The 25,318-nt window shown below is 35.4% G+C and overlaps 1 protein-coding gene across 1 annotated transcript; it reads left to right on the forward strand.

The window, feature by feature from the left end:
- The first annotated feature begins 1,583 nt into the window (after positions 1–1,583).
- Positions 1,584–2,232, forward strand: LOC139869149 (mavicyanin-like). The gene is made up of 2 exons (XM_071857470.1): positions 1,584–1,749; positions 1,856–2,232. Exons 1-2 carry the CDS (start codon positions 1,584–1,586, stop codon positions 2,230–2,232), a joined length of 543 nt encoding a protein of 180 aa, XP_071713571.1.
- Positions 2,233–25,318: the final 23,086 nt, after the last annotated feature.

The raw sequence follows: 25,318 nt of genomic DNA on the forward strand, positions 1-25,318 counted from the left end.
AAGTCACCAACATGCTTAATTCACTTTTTGAAGTACCAATTCCATAAACACAACTTTTGCTTCGATTAATTTTGTGGCCCGAAAGATCCTCAAAGCATTTGAGGATTTTTAGTGTGTTTCTTAGCTCCCTTTTTTTCCACTTACCGAAGATGATTGTATCATCGGTGTATTGTAAATAGGAGACAATGACTTTGTCGTTTCCTACCTCTACACTTTGATAAGTTTATTTTCAATTGCCGAATTTAGGAGGTAGTTAAGGCCTTCACTTGCTAAGATGAATAAGAAAGGAGAAAGCGGGTCTCCTTTTCTTACTCCCCTTTTTGAGAAAAATTGGTCGGTAGGTGAACCGTTTAAGAGTTAGGAAAAAGTGAGCTTTTGAATCAACTAAATCTGAATACGTATGAAACAGATATGATCAAAACAGTGATAACTCGCCAATTTTGTGTGTGTTCACCATTCTGGTCATGTCTCCTTTATACGGACCCCATTTAGTTGATTTAAATCACAAACGTCTCTAACTCAAAGAAAACAATTCTCATTTTTATTACGGGAGTACACGACCCCTCTCTGCCCTCAAAATGCTTTGTTCTTAAGTATCGCTCATACTACTATATACATTACTTTTAAGAAAAATAGGTTAACGTACGTTGATTAGTTTATAAAGAAAAAGGTGAAACAAGATTGATAAGTAGTTTGGAGGTTTGCTTGGCCATTTGAGCCGGCTCAGTTCTATCATTCATTCGTTCATTTGTGTCATCTTTTGTAATAAGATAAAATCAAATTTTAAGATTAAAGTCACCAAACAAAAACAAAAGAATTATATTTCCTTTCGGGCTTAATGATCCAACTCACTATGCGAGATGACTAATCTCGAGGCGATAACTCACTTTACAAGTTGTCGAGAATGCTCAACCTTCGTGTCACAATAAACTTTTAATCAAGTACTCGTAACATGCTTTTTTGGTAAACCTGTTTATTGGGGGTGTTCAACTGCCATTCAACAACATTCTCATGCTTCCAACAACCAAACTTAAATATCTTAAATCATCTTTCACTTCGTTATATTCTAATATTTGGTTCATCAACCCATATACATGTTGACCAACGGTCCAAAGCTCAACTTTATTGTACTGTATAACATGGTACAGCACGCTAATAAACATCAAAGGTTTGCAAAATCTTACGTCTTTGTTTGATTAACACTATCTCAAAGAACTAATCACATATGGTTCCAAAAGTTATATAACAAATTTTGGGTTTCGATCATTTCAAAAACAATTTTTTTTTTATTTATTTTATTTTATTTTATTTTATTTTTATCTTATTGTATCCATTTTATAAGATTGATGAATAAAATACTCTCTTGGCGAGATAACACTAACATTGATGAATAAAAATACAAAATATTATTATTATCTTAAAGTAAACTTAATCTTAAGTGGGGATCTATACTTAATAAGCTATTATTAGTATATAGTAGTTAGTTAGGTTATCTGATTTTTCTAAATCTGAACCAACGGATATTTTTAACTATATATACAACAACGTACTAACAACTCAAATGATCAAATTGAACCCTAAACATGGGAAAACAATTCACAATTATAGTTTTTGGTCTCTTAACATTTGGTTTTGCAATAACATCCGATGCCACCACATACACAGTCGGGGACAGTTCCGGTTGGGACATTAGCACGAATCTCAATACGTGGGAGCAAGGAAAAAAGTTTATCGTTGGCGATGTTTTACGTAATTACCATTTCCTTACTTTTATGTTTTAGTTTTTCATTTCACGCCTGAACAGGAAAAACATTATCTGTTTATTCGTTTTAAATGTTTCTTTTTGTCTTTGCAGTGTTTCAGTATGCGTCTACTGATAGTTTGTGTGAGGTGGGCCAAGAGAGTTTTCAAACTTGCAACACAACAAATGTTATAAATTGTTATAGTGACGGGAATACGACTATTCCTCTAACGAGTCCTGGAGAAAGGTATTTCTTATGCGGTAATAAGTTGTATTGTTATTCTGGGATGAAACTTGATGTGATTGTTGAAAGAAATCAATCTCTAGCGGAGGCACCTCTTAGCGGTGTGCCTGATGCGCAAAGTGGTGGATCCAAGAACAATAATCCTTCAAATGTTCTACCAAATTCGGCTACATATGTTCGTGTTGAATCTGATATGATCTTGATGGGAGTATTGGGATTTTTGGGTGTTTTGATGTTGATTATTTAAAGTGATACTTATATATATATTTTTTCATTAATCGTGTAATTAAGTTTTCTTCATTTGACAAATTAATGAATTTACTGTGATTTTGTTACTTTTGAATGTTTCGTCATGTTGTTCAATTATGTATGTCCAATTTGTACAACATGAAATTTGCAAGGTAATCGGGTAGAGTCATTATGTTATCCATTTATAATCTACTCCATCAAATCTCCTGTTGTTGAATAATGAATTTTCCATGAAAATTATTTTATTATTTATACAGTATTTATATCTATCTATATATAGATAGATTGCATGTTGCATACTAATCTAATAGAACACAAAATAACCCTAACGTAGGACCCTATCAGAGGCGTCCCGTCAATTTCAATTTTTCATAAGGACCATGTTCAGTTATTAAAAAGACAAAATTGCTGAAATGGTCCCTGTGGTTTGTACCAAAATGCTGGTTTCGTCCCTGTGCTTTTTTTTATGGATTTGGTCCCGGTGGTTTATAAAAGTTGCTGATTTAGTCCCTCTGACCGACGGCCGTCAAAAAAAGCCGTTAAGTCCAATCATGTGCCAGACATGTGAGGGTATTTTCGTCAGTTTCATTCATTTATTAGCAAAATTGCTGAAATGGTCCATGTGGTTTGTACCAAAATTGCTGGAACGATCCCTGTGATTTCTTCGACTCTTTCTTCCTCTTCTCTAAACCTTCTTATCCACCCAAAAATGATGAACCCTAATCTATACTTTATCTTCTTCCCCAATCCTCTATATCCTTTATTGATCAAATTACTAAAATATTCCTTGTGGTTTGTCCCAAAATTGTTGAAATACTCACCTTCATCTTTATCCCCAAATCATATGAACAAATCCTAATTTTTCCATTTTCTTCGAACAGTTTAATTAACGTACCAAACCATTTAATTCCAAAACAAAAACAACATCCTAAATAAATACAATAATCATCGTCATCTGGGTCTTCCGGCACCCTTGGCATCATCATCGTCGCCATATAATCAGTTTGAAACAAAATTAGTCAATTTCACCTCTGAATAAACATAAACAATAAAAAAATATGTGATTTCATAAACAAGATCGCTTAGAACTGACCTGTGATTCCCAAATACATTTACCCAAACAAAATCATTTTGGAATCTGACCTGCTCGTTACCCAATTCGTTTTCTACTTCAATTCGTTTTCTGCTTCAATTCGTTTTCTGCTTCAGTTCGTTACCCAATTCGTTTCTGCTTCAATTCGTTACCCAATTCGATCAGATCTTGAAATGGGATCGTCGCTAATTTCAGATAAAAGTCGAAGAACGAGTTCTTCATCTTTGTTCATCGAGTGGTAGTGGTGGTTAATCGAATTCAGTATGAATTTGCAAGTTTTCTTATTGAAATTCCTTTAAGTGATGCTTCTGCTCTTGTGTTCTTCTGTTTTTTTTTTCTTTTTGCAGCTATCGAAATTCGAAATAAAGTGATTAAAATCAGGGAAAAAATGATTAAAATACAGTAGCGTGAGATTAGGGAAGAAGATAAGGATTTTAGGGTTACAAAAGGAGAAACGAAAAATGAAGAAGCAGATGTGAAGAAAAATATGAATTTGGGTTATGAATTTTAGTTTGAGTTCTTTTTTTCCAGATCTATAAAAATGGATGATGACAACACAAATTTGTTGGACCTTTTTTTGATTAAAGCTGGCGATTGTTCACTCCCCTTCTGAACAAGTTTTTGGTACGTTTTTTTTATAAATTTTTTTTGTATATATGGCATTAAATTTATTATTTGGTTTGAATAATATGAATATGAATAGATATTGAAGAATTTGATTGTGGGTTTGTGTTTATCGAGTGTTTAATTTTTTAAATTAGAGTGTTTATCATTGTAGGGAATTTGGGGATAAAGATGAAGTATAGATTGTGTTTGATGTGGATTTGTTTATCAATTTAGAGAATTTGGGGATGAAGATGAAGAGAGGTGATGATGTTTTTTTAATGGAAAGACAAACTACAGGGACCATTTCAACAATTTTGGTACAAACTACAGGGACCATTTCAGCAATTTTGCTAATAAATGAATGAAACTGACGAAAATACCCTCACATGTCTGGCACATGACTGGACTTAACGGCCTTTTTTGGCGGCCGTCGGTCAGAGGGACTAAATCAGCAACTTTTATAAACCACCGGGACCAAATCCATAAAAAAAAAGCACAGGGACGAAACCAGCATTTTGATACAAACCACAGGGACCATTTCAGCAATTTTGTCTATTAAAAATAGGCCTTTAGTATACATAAATTTTAAACAATTGCAGGAATAAGTTCATTAAGTACTAAAAAATTAGGTTAAATACAATCATCAGTCATAACAATATTATTCATAAGTATTACGTATTGTTGGATTATATATAAGCTCCTTTGGATTATGGGCTATGTGCTAATGCACATGTTGAACACCCTAAAATTCGACCCTGGACCCTATACTCACAATCGGATATGAGCCGTAACATTTTGTCACATATTACTAGTGGTCTCCATAGTCGGAGCGCTTAAATCACAAAAGCTAGAAATTTTGTAAAGATGGTAATTTTAGTAATTCGAGTTAAACTATAAATAAATTAAATAAATGATTTTGTGCTGTAAAAATCATTGCATAACAAGAGTACTCTAGTAATTATTATTATTATTTTATTATTATTTATTTATTTATTTATTTATTTATTTATTATTTTTTGCATATACTATTTACAGCGAGAATCTTGGTCGTTTGCACAGGCTCAAAATGACATTCTTCACCCACCCATTTCACACTTGCAATTTTCATTCCTCCCCCTTCAACTATAACCAACTTACAAAAACTATATCAAATTTCAGGGGGGATAAACCGTCAATTCTCTTACTTAAAATGAAAACTCCACCCAAACACTTCGCCAACCCTATCTTCCTGCTCGCCTCGAGTTACATTTTTTCGACAACACCGTCAGACTCGAAATAATTTTACGAACAAAACAAAACTAATTACGTTCGAAACAGACACTTTTTAAAAACCGCTAAACACAACGACAGCCCGTATCTTCCTGCTCGCCACGACTTAAATTTGTTTGACAGTCAGACTCGAAATAATTTTATGAACAAAACGAGACTAACTACGTTCAAAACGGACACTTTTCCGTAAACGCTGATGACAACGACATCTACACAGCGCTTAACACTTGAGTTTTTTTCCCCTTATGTAAATACATAAAGCTACGTTAAATATGAATATGCAGGCTGACAGCCCCCGCCGCATCGCGCGGGCCGGCTCCAGACTAGTTTAATTGAAGATATGAATTCAATAAAATTATATTATAAACATGTTACAAGAATAAAAAGCATAATAAATTTATTTTTTAATTTTCTTGATAAAAGTTGGGTCTTCCCGAAACGAACCGTAGTATCACCTGAGGACGAACTGGGGTGAGTTCGGACTAGCTCATAAGTTCAAGTGTATAACTCACTTATAAAAACTAGTTTGGAGGAGGATGGGACACCTTGACTTATAAGTCATCACCTAATCTCATACTTGGGCGATGTGAGATCGTAACAATATACCCCACCCTTAAAGAGCCAACGTCCTCGTTGGTCATGGCTATGTTGATCACGGTTGACACTCTCTCTTCGGGTCCCAGCCACCACTCCGAGGTGTCAGGTCCCGAAAGATGAGGCTAGTTCTAATACCAATTTTCATGGTCTTCCGAGGACGAACCAGAGAAGATCCGGATTTTCACCCAGGGACGAACCGGGGGTGAGCTAGGACTAGCCATAAACTCAAGTATAGAAGTCATTCCTAAAAGGTAGCTTGGAGGAAGAAAGGAAACACTTATAAGTCATCACCCAATCCCATACCTAGGCGATGTGTGATCGTAACAATTTGAGGAGGTTATTATAGGAATATTAAGTGCTTAATTAGTGGCAGAGAGAGCAAGGTGGCTTCAGAGTGCTTTACCGCCCCCAACTAGGGATAACATCGGGCCGAGTATAGGTAATCCCGGACTCGGACCAGATTAAAAAACTCCGTCCGAAACCGGACCCATACCCGGCAGGTTTCTATTTACTTACTAACTGTCGGGTTAACGGATTTTCCAACAAGTATCGAGAATCACGATTATTAATCATTTAGCTTGGTAAGATCAGGGTTTATTTAGCTTTAGTAATTTAGAATGACATATTACTTCATATATTATATTGGTTATTCTCTTAAGAGAGTACGAATAAAAAGAATTACATAACTTAGAAAATATATACTCTACAAAGTAGTTCAATGGCTTATAGGTATTGAGGTTATCCTTACAACTTTGAGGTTGAGAGTTCGAGTCCTAGTTAGAACATTTCTTGGTGTATATATTAGCATTAGGTGAGTTGGTGAGTTTGCCTTTCAATATATATATATATATATATATATATATATATATATGTGTGTGTGTGTGTGTGTGTGTGTGTGTGTGTGTGTGTAGTTCATTTTCTGCAAAGTAGCTCGCATATGAAGTAGGGGCGAATCTATATATATTGAGTGGTAGCACAGGACACTAGTGAAATACGTAATGCAGTGATTTTTTTTAACTAGTGACACCACTAGATAGTGTAAATTTTTAGAGTGACACTATTGAAATACCTATCTAGTAGAAAGTTTTTGAAATTTTATTCAGTGACATCAGTGATTACCATTTTTAGATCCGCCACTGATATGAAGCTTTCCTTTGTTGTCCAAATTAGGGACTTAAACACTTAGCTGCTTAGGTACTGTATGCATGTATGTAAACAAATTTTTACAAGGTGTAATTAGTCATTAGTTATTTTATAATTATAAAGTTATTAAATATAGATTAATATATATAAAAGAAAAAGCACACTCATGTAACAACTACTATCATAAGAACCATTCAATTCACTCAAACTTTCCAATTATAACATAATAAGCATTTAATAAACTCTCAATATTTTCATATATGTATTCATATTAATTACGGATAGTATTAATCATGAAAGGTTTTTTGATTATTTAATTGTTTCTTATCACGTGCCATAGGGCACTTGATGTGTGCGAGGTGGGTTACGAAATAGTATTATTTTTACTACGAAATACGTAAAATTACACAAGTTTTAATTATTTATTTATAGATGGGATATACCTAAACCTTGCTACAACACTATAGGCAGTGTACCTAATCGTAGAGTAGTGTAGTTTTTAGTAAGTCCGGTTCGTTCCACAGGGAAATCTTTTAAACAAAGCTTAACGCTATATTAGTTTTATCTTATAAAAATACAAATATATATATAAGTAATATTATTATTATAAAAAGTGGTTTTTACCGTTTAATGACCGGTTTGTCAATTTTTAAAACTTTAGTCGCTGTTAAAACCTAATGTAAAATATTAAATAAATAAAAGACTTAATTTAAAGCGTAAAATAAATAACGATAATGAAATTGCAATAAACAAAAGTGCGATGAAATAAAATTGCGATAATTAAAAAGTGCGATAATTAAAAGTGCAATTAAATACAATGACAATAAATAAAAATGTGATAATTAGAAGTGCAATTAAATATGAAAATAAATGAATTATGCTTATTTAAACTTCCGTAATCATGATGTTTGACGTGTTGATTTTAGTTTATTACCATGGGTTAATTGTCATTTGTCCTGGATTATTTAATATGTCCGTCTGGTTTTGTCCATAACAGTCCATCAGTCATAAATATAAAGTGCGAGTGTCCTCGTCAAATTATCCTTATACCCGAAGTCAAATATTCCAACTAATTGGGGACTTAAACTGTAATAAGGTTTTAATACTTTGTTTAATAATTACACCAGGATATCGACTGCGTGTAACCCAAAGTTTTAATACTTTATTAACAATTACGCCAAGTGTCCTTGTACATAATTCACCCCTGTTTTAATAAGTCTATTAACTATTAATCCATTCCCATGTCCGGTTAAATGAAAGATTATTCGTACATATAAATATCCCGCCCATCGTGTCCGATCGAGTGTATGTGGTTATTTATAGGTACGTCCAATTGTAAATCTTTATATTAAATTAACAAACTATCATTTAATTAAACAAATATAAAGTCCATTAATAGCCCATAGTCTAATTTCCACAAGTGTCGTTTTTTTTTGTCCAAACCCCAATTATGGTACAAAGCCCAATTACCCAATTTTAATATTTTTAGTCAAACATCACGATTACTTCGGCATTAAATAAGCATAATAATAACTTAGCTACGAGACATTAATTTAAAAAGGAGAACATAACTTACATTGAGTATTTATCACGTAGCTTTACACAGACAGAACTTTGACTTTAAAACCCGTAAATAATCGTTACATTAACTAAACTAATCTAATATAAAACTAAACTAATTTATATTATATATATATATATATATATATATATATATATATATATATATATATATATATATATATATATATATATATATTAATTATATAGAGGGGGAGATTGGATATGGGGTGCAATGGATTCGGCAGAAGCTTGTGCCTTTTATAGGCAGATTTTGATTTTGGCTGCTCCGCGAGTGCGGAGCTTTTATGCCTTACAGCTCCGCGAGTGCGGAGGTCCGAAATTCAGCTCACAATATTTTGGATCCTAGCTTTGTCGACGTAATTTAATAAATATATATAATATATAAATAATTTATATAATTATTTAAATATTATATTATATTCTTGTGCATAGTAGACTTGTAATTTTTGATCCGTTGCGTCGGGCGTTGATAGTTGGCTTAGGTCCCGGTTCCGGATTTTCGAACGTCCTTTCGTATAATTTAATATCTTGTACTTTGTGTTCCGCAACTTGTACTTTTGTCATTTTTAGACATTTCTCATCAATAAATTGAACCACTTGGATTGTATCTTGTACATTTGAGCATTTTGGACGTTTGCATCTTCAAATCTTCGTTTTTGCCTTTTGTCTTCGCACTTATTTAATACAAACGATTACAACTTAAAATAAGACAATCACAACTAAATAATTTACATATTGGGAGGATATTGCTACAAAATATATGTTCATTTGGAGCACTATCAAATATCCCCACACTTAAACGTTGCTTGTCCTCAAGCAATACATAAATTGAAATTAAAATCACACTTCACTCGAATCACTTTTTTTATTCTCACACTTTATACATCAGTGATTTTGATACAGTGGTATAAACAATGATAGTAACAATGTGGTTTACAGTCCCACATGACTATAAAAATTTAGATCCATTAAGAAAATTGGATCTTTATGAAAACATTTGATCATTTTTAAAATTCAATCTAGTTTTTACCCTAGATAAGTTTTCCGGAATAACCCTTCACCGGTGTTGCAAAATATTTTTGTGAGTTTTGTGGGTTTCAGATTTGAAAATTTTAGCTCAACATTTGCGGTTTTGTGTTACCCACTTGCTAACCTTGTATTAGGAAAGCAACACGTCCAGTTTACTTGTCCCGTATATTACCTTTCGGTAAACTACCGTCCGGTTGTAAAGGAAAGCGATGAACAAGAAACTGTTAAGGCAATGTCCCGTGACATGCTTTTGATTATGGTCCAAAAACGTGTTGGATGCTAGTACTATCCTTTGTAGGAGCAATAGTAAAGATCATCCTATAATTTTTCGGTCTGGTACAAGGTCCTGTCTTCGACCATGCTATGTAACCACCGTTCTTACGGTTGACACCCGATTTGGTTCAGGTGACCTAATGAATTCCAGGTGAATTCCTAAGATTTTACGTTCAATGGTAATGAACGCATTGAAAATAGGTTTTCAGAAAACAAATCGGTTTTAATTTGATCAAAATATTTTCTCGTTCAAGCTCGAGTTTAGATATCATTGAATTCCATGAGTTTGTAATTCTCAATCTTTAAGGTCAATCTCAAATATTGAGTAATATCAGTCTTAAAAGCTGATTTTTGATCTTTAAGGAGATTATCCTTTCTGGGGGTCTGATTCATTAGTCTTATTAAGCTAATTTGCACGGCGCCCTCCCCATTTTACGAGACAGATCCTCTCATGGTTAGGATAAGTCTGACCACATGACGACCCTGTTTGATGCTGAGGTCCGTAGATTTTCTGCTGATTTTAGAGATGACTTTTCTAGATTTTTCGTCAACCTACAGCTGGTCTGGACGACAACTTCTTGACCTAAATCAAGAAGCGCGTGTCTTTTTCGGAAGACTTTACTTCCTTTTAATGATGGAATTGATTCATCGTGTAGATCCATCTATTCTTTCAAAAGTATTACAATAAATCGAGTAAAACAGTTAATTTAGTCCAAAACAAAAGCACCTGCAATAACTTTACAGAAACATGTGATAGATAGTTTTTAATTGAATAACTTGGTACATTCTCCCCACACTTGGCTTTTTTCATGCGTCTTTTTATATCTTAATAAGTAAATTCAAGCGTTTTAGTTGTTTCTCAATTTATGTCCACTTTTTAGGGTAACAATAATTTCGGTATTAACACCTAGTTTTATCGTTCATAAATATGTATAAACATGATTTTGAATTCATTTAGTTGAAAAATTTTAAAATTTTCACAATATTTAGAAAATAAGCCAAGTATAAATCCGAGAGAATTTATAACCCTTCCCCACACTTGAGATCATGCAATGCCCTCATTTGCATGAAATCAAACTCTAATTATAAATTCATGAGGGTGATTAGTGTAGAAAAGTGATTGAAAATACCCAGTTTGTAATTACAAAGCTCGTCGAATGATAGATGGCGCGCCTCATCGTTCATTCCTTCTTGTTTTATCACACATGTTTTTCTTCAAAAACGGTTGCTTTTCTGATCTGTTATCTAATATTTGAAAATACATCTTTACCCTAACTCATCATGCATTTTTATTAACGAGTTATGCACTAACCCAAACCCCTAATTTAACGTTAAGTGGGGTTAGACTTCCCCACACTTAGCTGACGACATGTGAAGTCGGTAGAATAAGTTCCACGAATTAGAATAGTGGTAAGTATTCCCGCCTGTCACGCAGGTGACCCGGGTTCGATCCCCGGCAGCGGCGCCAAAAACTTGATGTGTGCGAGGTGGGGTACGAAATAGTATTATTTTTACTACGAAATACGTTACAAATTACACAAGTTTTAATTATTTATTTACAGATGGGATATACCTAAACCTTGCTACAACACTATAGGCAGTGTACCTAATCGTAGAGTAGTGTAGTTTTTAGTAAGTCCGGTTCGTTCCACAGAGAAATCTTTTAAACATAGCTTAACGCTATATTAGTTTTATCTTATAAAAATACAAATATATATAAGCAATATTATTATTATAAAAAAGGGGTTTTTACCGTTTAATGACCGGTTTGTCGATTTTTAAAACTTTAGTCGCTGTTAAAACCTAATGTAAAATATTAAATAAATAAAAGACTTAATTTAAAGCGTAAAATAAATAACGATAATGAAATTGCAATAAATAAAAGTGCGATGAAATAAAATTGCGATAATTAAAAAGTGCGATAATTAAAAGTGCAATTAAATACAATGACAATAAATAAAAATGTGATAATTAGAAGTGCAATTAAATATGAAAATAAAGGAATTATGCTTATTTAAACTTCCGTAATCATGATGTTTGACGTGTTGATTTTAGTTTATTACCATGGGTTAATTGTCATTTGTCCTGGATTATTTAATATGTCCGTCTGGTTTTTGTCCATAACAGTCCATCAGTCATAAATATAAAGTGCGAGTGTCCTCGTCAAATTATCCTTATACCCGAAGTCAAATATTTCAACTAATTGGGGACTTAAACTGTAACAAGGTTTTAATACTTTGTTTAATAATTACACCAGGATATCGACTGCGTGTAACCCAAGGTTTTAATACTTTGTTAACAATTACGCCAAGTGTCCTTGTACATAATTCACCCCTGTTTTAATAAGTCTATTAACTATTAATCCATTCCCGTGTCCGGTTAAATGAACGATTATTCGTACATATAAATATCCCGCCCATCGTGTCCGATCGAGTGTATGTGGTTATTTATAGGTACTTCCAATTGTAAATCTTTATATTAAATTAACAAACTATAATTTAATTAAACAAATATAAAGCCCATTAATAGCCCATAGTCTAATTTCCACAAGTGTCGTTTTTTTTTGTCCAAACTCCAATTATGGTAAAGAAGTGAATATCGGGTTTGCACGTATTCATAATATTTTGGGTAGTGAATCTCGGGTAGTGCGGATTCATGATGACTCGGGTTGTTCGGTCATCTTGTTGATGAGGTAGTGAATCTCGGGTTGTGCAAATTCACTAAGGCTCGGGTAGTTCGGCCAACCTCGGTTGTTGAATTGGTAAAGAAGTGAATATCGGGTTGTGCGAATTCACTAAGGCTCGGGTTGTTCGGCCAACTTTTGTATGTTTGAGGTTAAGGGGTTAACCTTGTAGTTTTGGCTACCATATGTATATGCTTATGTACTATTATTGTTGTAACTAATCTTGTGGTTTGGTTTGGTGGTACGTTAGGTATAGCATTGCTTAGTTATGCTTGGATTGCGGTATGTGATTACTATTTGTGTGTTGGCGATGCGCATTTATTTTATGCATATATATGTACGTAGTATATTCTCACTCACTAAGCATTAGCTTACCCTCTCATTGTTGACTTTTTTTTATAGGTTCGCGTGTTGGCGGCTCGGGTAAGCGTGAGGATTAGATGGTCATGCTTTCGGATTTGATTAGGATTGGGTAGCGTATCCCTAATCGCCATGCTCGGTCTTTATTTTGTGTTAAAAATCATGTGGTTAAAAACTTGTATTTTGTACGAAAGTCGTAAAACTGCCGATGTGGGCTCGGTCTCGTAAAACTCATTTTATTATTGGAACGTGTTAGTTTTAACTAATATAAAATGTTGTGAAAAGCGTTTCGTCTAAAAGTGTCGGGAAGTGGGAGATCTTTAACTGGAAAATGGAAATTTTGGACAGCGGGCTGCCAGACCTTGTGCGCGTCGCGCACATAAGGTGGTGCGCACAGCGCACCTATACTGAAATAAAAAAAAATTATTTGTTTCATATTCGGTTGGATAACGGTTTGGGTTGTTACAAGTGGTATCAGAACATGGTCTAAGGGATTTAGGTGACTTGAGATAGGTGCCTAGACTTAGACTTTTGTGTGTGCTTATTTGTTGCGGGACTTGTAGGAGTACGGGTCAGAACGGGTTGTAGTTAGTGTCCTTGTTTGTGGGTGGACTAACATGTGTATTAATACGTGGATATTATTAAAATACTTTGCATTGTGTTTTGTTATTGTTTGCGTTGGGGATATCATCGAGCAAGATAGTCGTTGTAGTAACAAGTTGATACGGCGTGTGCGCGTAATAAGGACTTGCAAACCTTATTACAGATGCAAATCGTGTCTAACAAGTGATGTACGACGAGTGTTTAGCAAGATGGGGCGGTGTGGTGCGTATGGTTTTATACGTTCGTGGACTAATCGTTTGGCATTCTTTAGAATGACGACGCGAAACGAGATCGAGGTGAATGACGAGGAGTTTAATACTAGAGTTGCGGCCATCGTTACGGAGCAAATGAGTGCGTTGGAAGAAAGAATAGATAGGAGGTATTCCGAATTTCGGGGTAGTAGTGAAATGGAGCGTTGTCTTAAGAGCTTCATGAGGACCAAACCTCCGATGTACGATGGGAAACCGGATCCTTTGGTAAGCACAACTTGGATCTCGGATGTCGAAGGGTGTTTTCACACGATTGAATGCCCTCCCGAGAAGAGGACAAGGCTCGCTACTAGCTTGTTGCGGGGTAGGGCAAAGGATTGGTTGGATGGTAAGATTGATCTTGTTGGTGGTGAACCGTTTATGGCGTTATCTTGGGGCGATTTTAAGAATGAATTCTTTGAGGAGTTTCGGACTTCAGTCGATTTGTCGGAAATGCGTAATGAGTTGCGAAATTTGCAACAAGGATCGATGGACTTGAATACTCTAAAGACGACTTTTATGTCGAAGGCTCATTTTTGCCCGGAGTATATTGGGAATGATCGGATGTTGATGAAAGATTTCTATCGGACTTTGAATGATGAGTTGCAGGGCAAGATTAGCGTTGGACAAGTAAACTCGTTTGCGGAGTTATTCAACATGGCTAGGGGTTTCGAATCATATTCGCGATCGAAGGTTAGGGAGCTTTCAAGTAAGAGAAGGGTCGATTCGTATGGTGCTCCAAGTAAGAAAACTAAGGGCGCGAGTGTGAGTATGGGTAATGTGGTGAAAGGTTCGACGAGTTCTCGTGCGCCTAGATGTTTCAATTGTGGTGTTAGGGGCCACAAGTTATGGGAATGCATAATGCCGAGAAGTGATGACGGAATGTGCTACTATTATCATAAAGAGGAACATCACAAGCCGGATTGTCCCGAGTTGGCGGCGGCGAATGTCGCAAGGAGACGTTAAGGTATGTTCGTTTTAATAAATATATCTTTCGAATATTTATTATTTGTCGTTGTGTACAATTTTGTTGGAAGCATTGTGTTGTACATATTATTGTTATGAGTGATGCTCCTATTGGAATTACTCTATGGTGGCATTTTGATTGGTGAACGAAGGGCGTAAGACTTGGTGCAACCAAGCATTCCTTAGTGTTGGGAAATATTTCTACCAAGCCATGGGTATGGGCTTTGGTGTTCGGTTGTTAGCACGTGTTTGCTTCCGTGTTGAAGTAGTGGAACCATGAGGTTCAACGGGTGGATAAAACCCTTAAAGGTCGAGTGTTTGATCTCGATTTATGTTGGTAATGGAGTCTACGGTGTTAGGTGCCTCTTTCATACCTACTAGCGTGGTATTTGACTCCAATGGTAGTGCGGTTACTTTGTGCTTAGGGTACCGGTAAGAAACCCTTAGGTACATGAGTGGCTAGGTGGAAATTGAACAAGCCATAGCAATTGGAAGATAGCGAGAGGAAAGTTGTGCAACTTGTAGTGACTTCTGTTCGAAGTTTTTAAGGATTGGTTAAAATCCTTGCATGCTCAAGGTTGGAGCAAGATGTGGTGATGGGTCGTGTGAACCCAATTGTGGTAAAGTCTACCTTTGGTAGCATGGTACGGTTGTACAAAAGGCGGTTATGGAACGTAGTTCCGAGTGGGGGAGTTACACTCCCACACGTGAAAGTTTTAGTGTAAGGTTTCAGATTTGAATTATTACCGAGGTGGTAATGTGGTGAATCTCGATGAGAGATAATGGGCGTATTTGGCGAGCAAGGTGAAATCCCTCGGTTAAGGGATGTGTGTGTCGTATTCTCTTCTAGAGAATAATTGTTTATGCCTATGTGCGATATTGGTGGTTCTTGCTCGATTGTGATAGCGATGTTCGCGTATGCGTGTACGTTTCGTTTGTGGTGAATGGTTAGTGTGATCCGCTAGGGTTCACTATAGTGTAGCAGTGCGCGATGTTGCACTACTCGTTGTATGAGGCCAAAAGTGCGTAAGTGATTGGTAGGTTATGGCCGTGGTTCGTTCCGCTAACTTCATCATGGGTTTAGTGTTATATCGGTATGGTATAACGTTATCGGGAAATTTGAGTACCGATGGGGAATGGGAGTACCATTCTTGCGTGTGGTTTGGGACGTGAATATCGGGTTGTTCGCATTCACAATATTTTGGGTGGTACGATTGTCCTTGTTGGTTGGACTCATAGTTTGAGGTAGTGAATGTCGGGTAGTTCGGATTCACTAAGGCTCGGGTTGTACGGCCATCCTCGGTTATACTATGGGGTGGAAGTAGTGAATATCGATTTGCACGTATTCACGATGACTCGGGTTGTGCGGTCATTTCGTTGTGGGAAATATGGATTGGGTTGGTGAATTTCAGGTTGTTGCGAATTCACTAAGGTTCGGGTTGTTTCGACCATCCTCCATATGTGTTTAGGCTCGATTTGTTTCGGCCATGTTGTGTTGTGATCTATTGGTTGTTTTATACACCAATGGTGGGGTCTTAGGACCATGTTGTGTTGTGATCTATTGGTTGTTTTATACACCAATTGTGGGGTCGTAAGGACCATGTTGTGTTGTGAACTATTGGTTGTTTATACACCATTGGTGGGGTCGCGAGGACCATGTCGTGTGATTAGTGATGCGATAGCCGTGTTTCGCTCACATGTTGTTACGGGTGTGACAATAGTCGATTTTGTACACCTTGAGATTTGCGTTGCCATAGTCGTTTGGGGCGCTATCGGTTTTAGCCGTTGCTTATGATGTTACGATAGTTGCGTATTGGTCGTATTACGCACTACAAGGGATGTTATGTGGTAAGCGTATCCGTAAGGATTTGTTTTTGTTCGGTCTTCATCGTTTCGGGTTGTTGACCTTAGGTTGAGACTTGGTTGCTTTTAGCTTTGTACTCGGTAAGGGTACGCTAAGGGATTGATATCTCGGTAAGAGATTGGTTGAGTTTTTCCCGATGTGAGGGATTGAGCAAGTTTTAGAGCTCGGATTTGCGGACTTGATAAATCGTGGATGACGATTTAGTGTTAAAGGCGGTTCATTGGGGAGGATTGCCTAGAGAGATTGGAAGGAAACATAATGTTTCCGCGAATGTTAAGCGATTGTGGTAGTTTTCGGATGTCGTGTGTATTGCATGTCTCAAAATGCGTGCACGTATGTAATTGGTAAATGGTTTAATCTTCGAGTTTATGATAATTGTGGTAGAAGTCGGTTTGGAACGTATGTTTGAGGACCGTAGAGTGTGGGTCCGTTTGGTTTCGTGACGAGGATCACGAGGACGTGATCGATTCTAAGTGGGGGAGATTTATAAGACCCAAATATTTATGGTACATAGCTTAAGAATGGTGTACGTATAGTGGGTGGGGCGTGGTGTAAAATTAAAAGCTCAGAATCTGCCCAGACATGTGTGCGCGCCACGCACACTTAAGGGAGCGCGCCGCGCACGTGGCCTGTGACAGAATTCCTGTCTTTTCTATTTTTGAGTTTAATGAGGGGCTTTTTGGTCTTTTCACTTGAGTCCGGATTTGAGGCCTTATCAGCTGGATTAGATCCAACTTTGGATCATTTTGACATCCACCAAACACTCTCAACTATCTAGAGAGAGATGGAGAGTTCTAGTGAGAGAATTGGGGTTTTGGAGAAGAAGAAGCTTGGTTTGATCAAAAGCTCAAGTGTTAAAATTGTTCACCTCGTTCCTAGCTACGTTTTGGTTGTTGTGGTAAGTTCTAACTCCGAATTTCATTGTTTGATTTTGATATTTAAAGTTAGGGTTTGAACCTAAATTGTAGAGAAACCCATTTAAACTCTTGAGGTGAGTTCTTTGATACTAGTAATCGAGTTTATTATTGTTGTTCGTGGGTTTTGGGTTGGAAACTAACTTAGCCATGATTTAGGACTTGTATTTGGGTTTAATCACTAGGTTTAGTGATTATGAAAGTGTTGAAACCTATTTTAGTGTATTTGAATGACTAATTTTGAATTGTGTCAAAATTAGGGTTTATGGGTGATTTTGAGGATGATAAGTGTTTAACACTTGCGTGTGGGTTTAATTGGCGTATTAGGACCATTTTCACTTGTGTAAGTGATTATTAGTTAGTTTGGTCGCGGTTTGTGCTTGGAAGTGCAATTGGTCGAAAATACACTAAGTGTCGTTTTGAGTTGTTTTGTAAATCCACTCTAAGTGTGTTACTTATATTGTGATATTGGAATAGGTACTTTCCATCGGCGAGTTGTGAATTATCCGGTTGCATTCATCAAGATGACAAGGTGAGTGTTAATATCCTATGTGCATATGTATGTGTAGGATGGGTGCGGGTCGGGTGAAGTGGTTCTCGGTTATAGAGCTCACTTCACATATAGGTGGATGATTATGGACTTGTGTAATAGGTCCAATTGGCACGGTTATGCGTTTTGGTGGACCACCGTTGGCGAGTTGCACACTTGTGTGTACGCTATCACATCGATTGTGATTTGGAGTTATAACCCCTACGGCGTGGGTTGTGGTGTGGGAAATGAATATCGGTTTCCACGTATTCATAATATTTTGGGTAGTGAATCTCGGGTAGTGCGGATTCATGATGACTCGGGTTGTTCGGTCATCTTGTTGATGAGGTAGTGAATCTCGGGTTGTGCGATTTCACTAAGGCTCAGGTAGTTCGGCCAACCTCGGTTGTTGAATTGGTGAAGAAGTGAATATCGGGTTGTGCGAATTCACTAAGGCTCGGGTTGTTCGGCCAACTTTCGTATGTTTGAGGTTAAGGGGTTAACCTTGTAGTTTTGGTTACAATATGTATATGCTTATGTACTATTATTATTGTAACTAATCTTGTGGTTTGGCTTGGTGGTACGTTAGGTATAACATTTCTTAGTTATGCTTGGATTGCGGTATGTGATTACTATTTGTGTGTTGGCGATGCGCATTTATTTTATGCATATATATGTACGTAGTATATTCTCACTCACTAAGCATTAGCTTACCCTCTCGTTGTTGACTTTTTTTATAGGTTCGCATGTTGGCGGCTCGGGTAAGCGTGAGGATTAGAAGGTCATGCTTTCGGATTTGATTAGGATTGGGTAGCGTATCGCCAATCGCCATGCTCGGTTTTTATTTTGTGTTAAAAATCATGTGGTTAAAAACTTGTATTTTGTACGAAAGTCGTAAAACGACCGATTTGGGCCCGGTCTCGTAAAACTCATTTTATTATTGGAACGTGTTAGTTTTAACTAATATAAAATGTTGTGAAAAGCGTTTCGTCTAAAAGTGTCGGGAAGTGGGAGATTTTTAACGGGAAAATGGAAATTTTGGACAGCGGGCTGCCAGGCATTGTGCGCGCCGCGCACACAAGTTGGTGCGCGCCGCGCACCTATACTGAAATAAAATAAAAAAAAATTATTTGTTGCATATTCGATTGGATAACGGTTCCGGTTGTTACAAACATGTTAGGTATTCATACCTTACTAGCAACAGTGTAGAGTCTGTTAACGCACTATCCAAACATGCTCGAAAGCTACCTGTTTGCATGTTGTTTGAGTTTTTTCGCGCTTCAGTACAAGATTGGTATTTCAAACATCGTAACCAGTCGGTTAGTCTTACTTCAACGGTTACCCCATATGCTGAGAGTAAACTAGGCAAGAGGACGAGAAAATCTAGAAGATGGCAAGCAATTCCATCGACAAACAATCTAATAGAAGTGCGAGATGGCAGAAAAAATGGAATGGTTAATCTCGACGATAAAGTATGTTCATGTGGGCAGTGGAAGTTATCGGGGATACCTTGCGGACATGTTATTGCAGCAGCACGACTTTTCAGAGTGGAGGATGTTACTCAATTTGTATCACATTGGTTCACAACTCAAACTTATATAAATACGTATTTGGAACACATCCTTCCTTTGTCCCATCGGTCTGAATGGTCGTATCCGTCGCCCGGCATTTTACAAATTGTGAACCCTCCCATTAAGGAGAAAAGAGCCCCCTGGACACCCTAAAAGTACAAAATGTATTCCGTCGAAGGGTGAAGATACTGAAAAAACCGTAAGAACTTGCACTCGTTGCAAAGAACCAGGTCATGGTAGGGATAAGTGCACAGCTTCTTATGACCGAATAGGTGAATCAACTTCTAAAAGGGTAGTAAAAACATCGGCCTCAAAAACGAAGAAGGGTAAGGAGAAGGTCACAGATGCTGAAGCTTTTAAGGCATATCAGTCTCAGTTTTATGCAACGTGCAATTTAGGAAGCGATAATTAGTAACCCACTATCGAAAGCTTATGTTTATTTTATTTTATATTATGTGTATGTGTATTGTTGGATTGTTGGATATGTTAAATGATCTCTTATGTGTGTTGTAACAAATTGTTGTAGTCTAGGTACCTACTGTGCCATTTTATTTAATTTGCATTTACACGACACGCAAGGATGCAAGAAGTGTTTTGCGTACGCAAGCACTAGCCTAAATTGTGGTTTGCGTATGTTAGTAGCCAAAGTTAAAAACATGTAAGGACGCAAAGCACTGCTTGCATACGCAAGGGTTTGCTTGCGTACGCAAGATAGACAAAAATAAAAACACGCAAGGACGCAAGATTGTGCTTTCGTACGATTGCTAGCCAAAAAAAGAAACACGCAAGGACTCAAATCTATGCTTGCGTACAATTGCTAGCCTAAATTAAAAACACGCAAGGACGCAAATCCATGCTTACGTATGCAAGCAAAAAACTTGCGTCCTTGCGTGTAATGTCAGTCAACCTGTATCAATCTACATCTATTAGCTACAACTGCATTTACAAATGCATTTACATCTATTAGCTACAACTGTATCAATCAACCTGATTCTTTGATTTTGATGGTGGAGTTGGTGGCGGAGGTTCTTGTGTATCAAAACGTGCACGGAAGAACGTCCGTGCCATTCTTTTTCTATATTGCTCAGCAGCCTTTACAGCATCCCCAAGGTTGTCATTCTCCTCCCATCTATAAATTATCCTCTCCATGTGTATGCACACCTAAACCCCCCACAATCACCATGACCACCACTCTGCACTGGCACAATCGAACCATTTTCAATCATCAACTCCACACTCTCTTTATTTTCATAGTATCCGACAAGTTGGGAGTCTTGCATCTTGTTATAATAGTCAATCGCCTTCAAGTACACTGGCAAGTTGTCACCCAAAATCTTGAAAACTGCGTCAAGTTGTTGTGTATTGACACAGCTGGGTAAACTGTCGTACACAAAAACCTTCATTTCTTCTAACTTCAATTGAAGCAGGATGAAATGTGAATTGTCACCAGGAAAATGTACTGGGTTCAACACCTGTAACAGACAGACAGTTTACAGAGGATACAACAAAAAGAACAGACGCAAGGATGCAAGAATAACCTTGCATCATAACATAAACGGGCGCAAGGACGCAAGAAACACCTTGCGACTCATGAACAATGAGACGCAAGGACGCAATGACTACCTTGCGACCGGTAAAAAAGAGGCATGGATGCAAGACACACGCAAGACACACCTTGCGACACATGGACAACAAGACACAAGGACACAAAGACCACCTTGCGATCGATAACAAAGACGCAAGGTCGCAAAACTGGACTTGCGTCTGCTCCAGAATACTAAATACTTACTGGTGTATAAATTAGTTGTGTTTACCTGATCACAGTTAACCCAAGATGGATATAGGTCATCACTGCCGTCTCCAAGTCCAATTAAGTACATGTAATCTGGAGGATTATGGGCAATAATTCCCTCTCCGGATGTATTAGAGCACTCCTGTTTGCCCTCCTCCTTCTGAGTATTGTCAAAAAAAAGTGTTGAACCTCTCAAGCATGTTCATGAATCCCAGTGGCATAATAGTCCATCTAGAACTTGCTTTAAGCACCTCAGCTGGAAACTCAGGAGTGAAATAAACTTGACTGGCTCGGGGGAGAAATCTCTGACGATATCTCAAAAGAAGTGTAGCCCAACCATCAATGTACTATAAATATAACAAGTTAATATACAGCCACCAATGTGTAACCCTAATTTAAAATAAATTGTATAAAATAAAACTAATTATTAATTAACAAAAGAATAACAAACTTACAAACTTACTAAGTTATCCAAATAATCAGAATGTCCTAATCCCAGTAATCGAACCCAAAAGTCTTGATTTATAAAAATGAATTGGTCATTTTGAAAGATGAGCATGCAGCGCGTCTCTTGCTTGCTCTCAATCATTGTCTTTGGATCTTTTGCTGGGCCTGCATGCTTTCTACCATCTCTCCAGGCATTAGATGGAGGTGGTTGGAGAGTTCCTTGGTCATTTATAAACCTGTCAATCATCCCCCATATTTCTTCCTCACTCACCCAGTCTTGTTCCTTTCTTTTTCTCTTAAGAACTTTAACAGGCTGCTTATCAACTCTCACCTACAATAATTCAACAGATAAGGTTAATTAAATGTTAATCCAAATATACGCAAGGACGCAAACATGTTCTTGCGTGTGCTGAACCAACGAGACGCAAGGACGCAAAAGCACCCTTGCGCCTACAAGAAAGCACACGCAAGGACGCAAATTTATGTTTGCGACAGATAAAAGCTTTATGCTCACCTCTGCTGCTGCATCTGTGTCCATAGGTACCCCATCATCATCAATTTGTTGTTTATTATGATCGTCTTCAGTCCCTAGTTGTACAACATTCATGCTTTCCACTTTCTCAACCACATCTTTTGACAACTGAGTAAAAAACAAATAGTTACTTAGATGCAAGGACGCAAGAACACCCTTGCGACACGAAACTGAGTAAACAGCCATGCGTAAGGACGCAAACTCTACCTTGCGACCATCAGACGCAAGGGCGCAAAACAGACCGTGCGATAAAATCACACAAGGACGCAAGAACACCCTTGCGACACGCAAGGACGCAAGGTATGTCTTGCGTCCGTAACAGTCACAGAAACACACTATTATTTATTGCAATAATTTAACATACAAGTTTTTAACATGCTGAAATGTACCTTCTCAATGGGTTTTCTGTGTGACGACCCGGAAATTTCCGACCAAATTTAAACTTAATCTTTAAATGATTTCGACACGATAATCAAAGTCGGTAATGTTGAGTCTCAAAACTTTTGAACTATTTTCATGAAATCTTTTGACCTTTGACTGTTTCCGCGATTCACGAACAACTAATTGTAAATTGATATGGATATATAAATATATAAATATATTTTATTATAACTTGAAAGGTTATTAAACTATAGTATGAAATTGTTGTTATAAATAATTATGTAAGATAGTATATTAACTAAGGAAATTATATATATATATATATATATATATATATATATATATATATATATATATATATATATATATATATATATATATATATATATATATATATATATATATATATATATATATATATATATATATAATGATAATAAATTTATATGGTTAAAAATATATAATTAGTATATCCATTTAGGTAATAAAATTTAATAATTTAAAATTTTATTCATATAATATATTGAATACATGTATATATATATATATATATATGTGTGTGTGTGTGTGTGTGTGTGTGTGTGTGTATATGTATGTGTGTGTGTGTGTGTGTGTGTGTGACTTAGAAGTTAGTTATTAAAAAGTAACACTCAATTGATAGTCGATTGATATTAAGTAAAGTTAAAAAGAATACTTATTAATATACAATATATAATTGTAAGTTATTACATAATATGCTTACATAAAGTCTATACATAATTATTATAAATATAGATATATAAGTATATTTATATAATTTATAATTATTATATGAAGAAATTAGAATATTTCAATCTATGTAAATATTAGTATGATAACATTAATTTGTAATATAATTGTACAAGTATTAGTATTATTATTAAAATTATTATTAAAATTATTATTATTAATTCATTATTAACATTATTATTAATAATTATTATTATCAATATTATTATTATATTATGATAGTAATTATTTTTAATATTAACAATACTATTATTAAGATATTGATTAATTATGGAAATTAAATTTAATATAATATAATATAATATATATATATATATATATATATATATATATAAACAAAATATACGCATAACTCTATCTGCTTTACTTATTTATTTTTCTATCTTTTCGTTTTCATTCGGTACACCCGTGACTGCAAAAATTCAACCCTACATATCAATTTAATTGTTCTTTGATTCAAACTGCAATTATTCAAAATCCAACCTGTATATCTCTCGCATGATACAACCTTGCTGCTATTCGAATTATTATTATACAATATTATTAATAAAACAGCCGGCTTCCCTGTTCGTGAAATTGATTAATCAAAAGGCAATTTTCGAAACAATCAACAAAATCTAATATTGCAAGAGTATTAGGAATCATCCAAATGATCTATCTGTAAGTTTATAACCTCTAATTCCTTCAATTAGTTACGAATTTTGAAGTCAAATGTTAAATTCAAAAAGTCAAAGAATTTGATAATCGAGAAATTCGAACTCAGTTTGATAATTCTGAATCAATTAATGATTCAGAAAACTTCTATAAGTGATTTAAAACATAAGTCATGTTATATTTTTAACCTAAAACAATCTAAAACTGGAAATTCGATTTTCAGTTCATAGTGTTCTTGACCTTAATATGCAATAACTTGAATTTAAAATAATTTTCAAAAATTAGAAATGTGAAGTTGTTAAAAATCTTATAGTGAAACTTTCTGTAAATTCTCAAATCTCAAATTATTACATCGATTGATAATTTTGAAGTCAAAGTATTAATTGAAAAAGTCAAAAGGATTTTTTTCATAAAATTCAAATCTGTTTTAAAGATTCAAGTTCAATTGTTAATTTTTAAAGTTTCTGTATATAAATTGAGATGTAATTTATGCTAAGGGCATAAGCTATAAGCATTTGAATCTTTGAGTTTGGGGTTAGAGTTATTCACGAAATCAGCACAGCGTATGCTGTTAATAATATTTTTTTTCTGTTCTTTATTTTTTTTAAACCCAATCACAACTGATTAATTACGATTCATTAGTAAACTCGCTAATTTATCCGTTATGATTAAAAAAAAACTGGTTTTGGCCATCTGGATGATGTGTCAAAGAAGAAAAGGAAATTTAATTAAATACAGATTAAATAAAATTAATCTCTGTTTTAATCAGGAAAACATAAATGGACGATTGGTTAAGCGTGTTTGCGAGTATTCGAGAGGTCACGGGTTCGAGCCCCGTCATGGGCAATTCTTTTTAGAAAGGCTTTCAAATGGGTATACACTTTTATATTATCATTTTAATTATTTTAATTATTATATTTATTATTATTATCATATTTATTATTATTATTATTATTATTATTATTATTAGTGTTATTGTTATTATTGTTATTACTAATATTATAAACATTATTATTATTATTATTATTATCATATGTATAAGTATTATAATTATTATCATTATAAGTATTAATCAGAATATTAATTGTAATAACCTTATCATTTTAGTATTATTACCATTATTATGATTATTATTACTATTTTCGATATTGATATATGTATTATTATTATTATTATAT

This window comes from Rutidosis leptorrhynchoides, chromosome 9 (assembly GCF_046630445.1).
Source record: "Rutidosis leptorrhynchoides isolate AG116_Rl617_1_P2 chromosome 9, CSIRO_AGI_Rlap_v1, whole genome shotgun sequence".
NCBI lineage: Eukaryota > Viridiplantae > Streptophyta > Magnoliopsida > Asterales > Asteraceae > Rutidosis > Rutidosis leptorrhynchoides.